This window comes from Auxenochlorella protothecoides (genome assembly GCF_000733215.1).
Source record: "Auxenochlorella protothecoides strain 0710 unplaced genomic scaffold scaffold123, whole genome shotgun sequence".
Lineage (NCBI taxonomy): Eukaryota > Viridiplantae > Chlorophyta > Trebouxiophyceae > Chlorellales > Chlorellaceae > Auxenochlorella > Auxenochlorella protothecoides.
The window spans coordinates 26,680-34,742 of record NW_011934304.1 but is presented as its reverse complement, the minus strand read 5'-3'; the positions used below and the strand labels follow the sequence as shown (position 1 = coordinate 34,742).

At 68.1% G+C, this 8,063-nt stretch overlaps 2 protein-coding genes across 2 annotated transcripts; one reads left to right on the top strand and one right to left on the bottom strand.

The window, feature by feature from the left end:
- Positions 1–914: 914 nt before the first annotated feature.
- Positions 915–2,571, top strand: F751_1139 (LST8-like protein; the record flags this gene model as incomplete). Its single annotated transcript, XM_011401657.1, has 4 exons — positions 915–964; positions 1,076–1,431; positions 1,726–1,864; positions 2,172–2,571. The coding sequence occupies 4 exons, from the start codon at positions 915–917 to the stop codon at positions 2,569–2,571; spliced, it is 945 nt and encodes a 314-aa protein (XP_011399959.1).
- A 414-nt stretch (positions 2,572–2,985) lies between these two features.
- On the bottom strand, positions 2,986–6,311 carry F751_1138 (Protein MODIFIER OF SNC1 1; the record flags this gene model as incomplete). Its single annotated transcript, XM_011401656.1, has 5 exons — positions 2,986–3,107; positions 4,141–4,214; positions 5,438–5,522; positions 5,760–5,802; positions 6,003–6,311. 5 exons carry the CDS (start codon positions 6,309–6,311, stop codon positions 2,986–2,988), a joined length of 633 nt encoding a protein of 210 aa, XP_011399958.1.
- Between the last annotated feature and the right edge of the window lie 1,752 nt (positions 6,312–8,063).

The following is an 8,063-nucleotide window of genomic DNA, read 5'->3' as shown; positions in this document are numbered from 1 at the left end:
CGCCCAAACCCCTACCTTTCTGTATCCTGCCCCCCCCACCTGCCCCCCCCCATTTTTTGTGAGCCTCGTTGGCCCCTCGATGAAGCTCTACTGACCGTTGCCTCATAAGCTCGATGGCTTTGTCCATCGCTGCAGCTGCTGCCATGCCAGCCCAGCCCCCCCACTACCCCCCCCCCCCCCCACCCACCTGTTTCCCTAGCCTTTACCCATGCACGGCATACGCCCTCCCAAGCACGGGCGCCCCTCTCCCCAAAGCCCAGTCCCCCCACGCCCACAGCATCTCTCCCCACAATGCACACAACTTCCCCGGATCCTGACGCTCAGACCCAAATGTGCGGTCGGCTCTCGCTGGATACATGGGGGAGTTTGGCTCCCGTTCAAGGCGGCTGCCAAATGATGCTAATACTTCGTCTTTGACGCTCCGTCTGCTCGCGCGCAGAAGAATTGTGTACTTGAATTTTTCATACCGACCTTGCCTTGAGCTTGCACTCATGTGTTGGATCGACGTGGCTTTAATGTTTTAACGACTTACATCAAAGGTGCAAAGGGGGTGTGTTGCTGTCATCGGCAACGGTCACGGGGAACGAGTCCGCGCGCGCTGGGCAGGGGAAGGGGGGCGAGCCCATGCCTCCTGACAGTTCGATGAAGCGATGGCCACCCACCATGGAAACCAGGACTACATCATAACAGCATGCGATCGAGGCTCTGACTCATCTGTGCCTCTGCATCGCGCCCCTGTTGCGTCTCAGTGCCGCGAGCTCACCCCTCGGCGGACAGGGCCCAACCCTTATCCCCTCCCTTCATCACCGTGACTTGGACCAGATCGCGCCTTTCAATCTAAAAGAAAGATTTGCCCAGAAGTGTGCATGGGCCTGGATCTCAGGCTCCCGGCCTGAGCCGCCCTCCCGGGTGCCATGGGGTCTTCGGTGGTCCTGGCCACCGCCGGGTATGACCACACCATCCGGTGCGCCATGGGATCGATCTGGACCTTGCGATTCATTCACACTCTGGGTGGGGGGCGGTTGACTGCACCCCTCACCCCTCACCTCTGCCCCATCTGGACTTTCCCTCCCAGGTTCTGGGAGGCCACCAGCGGCATCTGCTACCGCACCCTGCAGTTCCCCGACTCCCAGGTCAACAAGCTGGAGATCACGGCGGACAAAACCCTGATCGCGGCCGCGGGGAACCCCCACGTGCGCCTGTTCAGCGTGGCCAGCGCCAACCCGCAGCCGGTGCTGTCCTTTGACCAGCACAGCGCCAACGTCACCGCCGTCGGCTTCCAGAAGGACGGCAAGTGGATGTACACCGGGTCCGAGGACGGCACGGTGCGCATCTGGGACATGCGCGCGCCCGGGTGCCAGCGAGAGTACGAGAGTCGCGCGGCGGTGAACACCGTGGTCCTGCATCCGCAGCAGGGCGAGCTCATATCGGGTGGGTCGAGGTTGGTGATGGGTGTGGGGCGAGGTCGTGTATCGTGTGGGGTGGGGTCCTTCCAGTGGGGTGGGAATCGTGTCGAGTCTGGGGCAGCGTGTATCTAAACCCAGCGGTGTGTGCGTGGCTGACGTGGGGGCGCTGCCTCCCCAGGGGTCCAGAGCTAGCCACACACTCAGGCTCTGTTCAGTTCAACAAGAGACCGATCTCCCACCAAGATTCCTCCCCAAACAAAGACCCGTCTGCATGCCAAGCCCGTGCTCAACCCCCTACCTCTCCACCCTGCTGCGTCAGGCGACCAGCACGGCAACATCCGAGTCTGGGACCTGACCGCCAACGCGTGCTCCTGCGAGCTGGTGCCGGAGCTCAACGTGGGCGTGCGCTCCCTCACGATAGCAGTGGACGGCAGCCTCATGGTGGCCGCAAACAACAGGTGGGTGTTGTGAGGTCAGAGGAGCCAGGCTCCCATGTGAACTGGGTGGGGCGCAGGGAGGAGGAGGGGGGTGGCACCTGGTCTTCGCGCGGGGATATAGACCCTAGCAGCTAGAACTGTGCATGGGACTGCACATGCTGCAAGCCTGGCGTGTTGATGAGTGCCCCATTTGGGTATCGAGGCTCGCTGTGATCGGGAGCAGACCATGCTGAGCTCACAGCCCGCCCATCCCCGCCCTCTCCTTCCTGTTGCTCGCAACGCTGCCGACAAACCCCTCCCCCCCCCTTCTTCCCATCCTTGCGCCCAGCGGTACCTGCTACGTCTGGCGCGCCATGCGCGGCAGCGGCCTGTCCACCCACTTCGAGCCGCTGCACAAGCTCAAGGCGCACGGCGGCTACATCCTGAAATGCGCGCTGAGCCCCGACGTGCGGCACCTGGCCACCACCTCCTCTGACCGCACGGTGCGGCTGTGGAACCTGGATGGCTTCTCGCTGGAGCGCACGCTGACGGGGCACAGCCGGTGGGTGTGGGACTGCGTCTTCTCCGTGGACGCCGCCTACCTGGTCACCGCCGGCACCGACTGCACCGCGCGCCTGTGGGATCTGGCCTCAGGCGAGGCCATCCGCGTCTACTCGGGACACCACAAGGGCGTGGTGGCCTGCGCCCTGAACGACTCCGCCGTGGACGCGCGCGATGGCGAGGGGTGAGCCGGCGCAGGGTGAGAGGAGGGGGGAAAGGAAGGCGCAAGGGGGGACAGCGGCCGCCTTGGTGCGCAAGGCGGCGTGGCACGCAAGGTGCTGAGGCGCGAGGCCGCAGCCTGACGTGGAGGTGACTTGGCATCGCTGCAAAGACCGAGGCGCGCCGTGCCGGCACACGGGTGGCAGCGTGGCTCCTCACGCTTCTCGAAACGTGGAAGTCAAGCCTCATGTGGCAGGCCGCTCTGAATGGTAACCAGCGTGGCCATGCGCGCCTCCCCAGGTCTTCCCAGACCTTCCCCACAACTGTTCTGAAGGGAGTGCGTGTACACTGTCCCCAAGGGGGAAAGGGACCGGTTGCAGGCTAGGGCAGGGGAAACTAGTTTTTGGGAGTGCTGCCGGGCAGGCAGCAGACGGGCAGCATGCTCACGGGCCGGGCGTCGGCGAGTCAGCAGGGCCCCGGTCGGCGGGCACGGCGGCGCCAGCGATTTCTCCTGCGCCTGCCTTGGCAGGCCGGTTTCGCCGCTGAGACCGGGATCCCGCTTTCTCTGCGCACGAGGGACGAGGAAGGGCGTTGAGGAAAGGGATGCCCAAACTTTCATGACCCCAACCACGGTCTTGCAGGCGCGTGTCCCCAACAGTCGCGCGCCCTGGCGGCCGTGTGACATTCCACACTTCCCTATGCAGCGGCACAAGCCGGCCCCCCCTCGTCGTCAACTCACTCGGCTTGGGCTGTCCGGCACCAGGAGCTGCGCCCTCGGAGTCCACGCCCCCCGCCTCCGGCCTTCCCGCCTCCGCGGCGGCCTTGGGCGGCGCCGGGCGGCGCTTGCCGCGCGCCGCCTGCGCCGGGCCGCCCTCCCGCCGCGCCGACTCGGGCTCGGCCTCCCGCGGCGCGGGCGTGGCCGGGGGCGCTGGCGTGCCCTCGCCGCCGGCAGTCGCCGCGCCAGGCTTGCCGCCCGAGGCCTTGCGCCTCGCCCCGCCTCGCCCGCGGCCCGCGCTTTCTTTGGGCGCCGCAGGCCGCGCCGCGGCGCCGTCCTGCGTTGCAACCTCGTTTCCCCCCGCCGGCTTGGCCGGCTGGACTGCAACCGGGCGCCGCAGCTCCACCACGCGCCTGGCGCCCTTGCCGGCCTGCAGCATGCCGGGGCCCTGCGCCGCGCCGGCGCCGGCCGCCTTGGCAGGCGCGGTCCTGGCGTGCGGGCCGCCGTTGGCGCCCTCGGCCGCGGCCTGCCGGCGGTGGCCGTTGTCGCGGCGCTGCTTCCCGTTGGCCGTGGCGTTGCCGCCCTGGCCCTCGCCGCCTGCGGCTGATTGGGGCAGCGATAGGAGAATGGTTGGCATGCGGCACTCAAGCGGCACATTACCTCCGAGAGTTTAGGCAGCCCTTCGACCCCGACACCGTGGCGCCACCCCACAGTCGTGCCGCTGGCCAGCCTCGAGTCCTGACCCCGAGCCACAGCCCCGGGTCGCCGCAAGCAAATGCTGCACGGATGCTGGCCTCAGTGTAAACACCCCACGCACCTGCACAGGCAGGAGTGACCCTCACCCACGGACCCCTCACCACCACCCACCCCCACCCGGCCCGACCTCTGGCCTCCACGCCCTCCTTAGAACGTGGCCCGCCCGCCGCCAGCTTGCGCGCCTTCTCCTGCGCGCGTGCCCTCATGAAGGCGGACTGCGCCTCGGCGGGCGTGGGAGCCGGCCCTGCCGCGCTGCGGCGGTCCGGCCGCGCCGCAGCGGCCGCCGCCTCGGCCTCGCGTATGGCCTGCTGCCCGAACAGCAGCGCGCCGTCCTCGGCCCCGGCCTCCACCTGCTCCTGCACCTCCTGCGCCAGGCTGGCGCCGCGCGGCGCGGCGCCAGCGCCGAACGTCATCAGCGGCTGGGGCAGGGCGCCCGGCGCGCCCAGCGGCGGGCCCTGGTGCCAGATGTGCGGCAGGCCCGGCTGGCCCCGGAAAGGGGGCCCCGCGCCGCTGCCGCCGCCAGCGTCCCCACCGCCTGGCGCTGCGCCGCTGCGCTGCGCCGCTGCTGCCGCCAGAGCCGCCTGGCGCTGGAAGGCGGCCAGCGAGGCAGCCTGCGCGGGCGTCAGCACCACCATGGGGGGGCGCCCCCGGGCCCCAGCAGCGGGTGCGGGGGGTGGCCGCCGGCCTGCAGCGGCCCGCCGGGGAAGGGGTGCAGCAGCGCATCGGCGCCGCCCGGCCCCGCAGCCGCCAGCGCCGGCGCGGCGGCGGGGGAGCTGATGTGGTGCAGGAAGGAGGCCTGCGAGGGGAGCTGCTGGCGGGCGGGGGAGGAGGCCTGGGGCCCAGGCGCGGGCCGGGGCACCTCTCGCGCGCCCGGTGCGGCGAGCGGCGGCCCCGCCGCAGCGGGGAGCTGGGCGCCCGCCGGCCCCGCCGCGGCCTCGCCAGGCCTCCGGGTCGGGGAGTCGGGGCGTTTGAGGATGCGGGGCGGGGGCGGCGCGGGCTGCGGGGCGCGCGGCGGCGACCCCCGCGGCAGCTGCCGCGGGGAGGTCACCCCCTGGCCGCCGATGGACTGCGGGCCCAGGTCCCGGCTGCTCACCTCCCCCAGCCCGCCCCCCACCCCAGCGCTCAGGTCGGAGCGAGGGAGGGAGGAGGCCACGGTGGCGCGGCGGCTGCTGGCTGCAGTGCCGTCGGAGGTGTCGTGCGACAGCCCGCTCTCGCCGCTGGTCGTGCGGTCGGGGCGGGGGGCAGCGGGGGGCGGCGGCGGCGGGACGACCACGCCGTGGGAGGGGGCGTTGGGGCCGGGGCCCCGCCCTGCCGTCGCCGCCCCTGCCGTCGGCTGTTGGTGGAAGGAGGGGGGGAACGCCTCGCCGCCGCGCGGGTGCATCGGCTGCGGGACCCGAGGGGGCGGCGGGGGCGGGGGCACGTACTGCTCCACGTACTCCTCCGTGCGCCGGAAGTCCTGACTCTCCAGCCGCCGCTCGCGGACGCCGCCGGAGCAGCGCGGCAGGGCGTCTTCGTTGAGGTGGGGCGGCCGCATACTGTGAGCGTAGCCCTCGCCGCCGCGGTACCAGTCCCGCCCGTGGGGGGCCTCCCGGTAGCCGGGGCCGTCGGGGCCGGGGCCGGGGCCGTAGCCGCGCCGGTAGCCGCGGTGGCCGCCGTCCTCGTCGCCGGGCGGGGCGACATAGCCGCGCTCGTCACCCTCCCAGCCCATGGAGGAGTGGGGGCCATGGGGGCCCCGCACGTCTAGACCCAGGGTGGGGAACTGCTCGCGGCTGGCCTGCTCCATGGCCCTCTGCGCGATGGGGTGGGGAGTGTGTTGAAGGCTTGTGTGCTGGCTCCACAGGCTGGCAGGCGCAGTCGCCGGCCACCCATCCCACGAGAAGCGACCGGCGGACGCGAGCGGAGGCTGCGCAGGCCAGCAGATCTGAATTCTTCTCCAGCGCCATGATGTACCCCATCCAAACACACACACACGCCACATCAACCCCTCACCTTTCGCTCCTCGGGCATGCCCAGCCCACCCCAGGCCGGGGTGGGTCCTGCTGGGATGACGCGGGAGGGCGCCACCGCAGAAGGGATGCCCTCGCCGTTTGCGGATCGGGGCTCGGACGTCAGATTCGCTGCCTGCTGCTCGCTGCAGGAGGAGGCGGTGGGGGACTCGGTCGCGCCAGAGGCGGCGCCCCACCCGCCGTTGGCAGACTTGCGGACGAGGTCTATGGACGGGTCGTTGCCGTTGTTCTCCTTGCGCTGGGAGGGGAGATTCACCGGCTTCGGGGCAGAGACCTTGCCCAGGGACACCATGCGCCGAGGCCTGCGCGGCGGGGGATGCCGCGAAACTTTCAGTCTTGGGAGCCGTGGTGCCCATGTCCAAGGAGACAATGGCCCATGATATTCACGTGTCCAGAGCAAAGCAACTCTACAGGGCGTCACAGAGAGAGACAGAGACCCCATACCCTCATGTGCACCCAGGTACCCTGCACCACAGCCCTCCCCACCTTCCTCCAGGTCCCAACATGACGAAATAGCAAGCGTCACACAATCACTGGGTCCGAAAGTCCTGCTGTGGTGCCGTAGGGAGGGGCAGGAAACCCGGGCTCAGCGCAGTCGGAGTCGGGCGGGTCCCTGATCACAGTGCCGGCGGATCCCGAGGCCCTCACATGACCACATCCCCAGCTCGCAATGCCCCCACCACTGTCAGCATGGTAGCAGCATGCTCGTAATCCGAATGTGGGTAGCCCTACCCGATCCCCTCGCCACCTGCGCCGGTCCACAGCAATCCCGCGGAGCGGGAGTCACGAGAAGATGGTGACGCCGGTGCCACTCGCTACAATGGAATCTTAGGACCTCACGCTGGACTGACGCGCTCACAGAGCAGACTGGAAGGCGCACCTGGTTCAAAAGGTCTGAGCGCAGTAGTGGTTTCCCCGTTTCTCGTTTCCTCATCACTGGACCAGGGCATGAGGAGACCCTCTCCTCCCGTGGCCGTTTATTCCATGCGGCGCATACGGTGTCGGTGTGAACTCTTCCAGGGCGAGCCGCAGCTTCTCGTTCCGCAATCTCGTGTCAAGAGGCGGGGTTGGGGAACCGGAGGACAGTGCCCTGCCGAGCCTGACTGTGAGAGGAGCTCATGACAGGATGCCGGCCTGAGTAACTCGAGCCGAGCTAAATCAATCATCATTGATTTCTGATGACAAACTATTATACAAAAGACATCAAATGGCCTTGGATGGCAGGGAAAGTGCTCAAGCTCGCCAGTCGTCAGCAGAGGCACGCCCAGTGATCAAGATTCGTCAGTCTGATCGCATTCAGCAGTCCTCATCCAGGGAAGAAGGACGTATATTGTATTGATTACTATAGTGTAAGATTCATTACCGTCTTAGGATCGTATGAGCTCCTGGACTGTGATCCAAGCGCTCTCGATTTCGGGTCCATGTGCCGGCGGGGGGTAGGGGGTGGGGGGGCGCTCCAGCTTGCACAAGAGCCTGCACACTCGAGCAATCTGGCGTTTGAAATCTGACAGAAATCTGATCAGAATAGAATCATGGCGAGTCGCAATCGCAAGGAGGGGTCCGCCGAGGAGCCGGTGCTCAGTCTGCAGTTGGACTCGAGCACAGCGGGGCTGGAACCGAGGGAGGTGGATGGGGACAGCATCGGCGGCTTTCAAACACCCTGCACACTCAAGGGTCTCTCTGCGGGCGCGAGCGGGGGAGCGCTGGGCTTCGTGTTCGGCTTTGGTACGCAGCAGAGTGTCGGGCGGGGGAGCCTGCCTGGACTCGGTGACTTGCCTCGTCTGCCTGCCGGCCTGCTGCACACACCCCTTTCACCTCCTCCAATGCTAGGGGGCTATTGGTTTAGCCAACGCTTGAAAGGCAACCTACGTGGCTCGTTGGCGGAGGGATGGGGATCGGCCAAGGTACGAGTCCTGTTGTGGTGGGCTCCTGACTCGTAGGCACACCCCTCTGCTCAGTATGGATAGGCCCTCTGCTCGATACAGCTCTCGTGCCTTTTCACTTGCAGACATTCGCGATCATGGGGGGCCTGTACGCTGCCGTG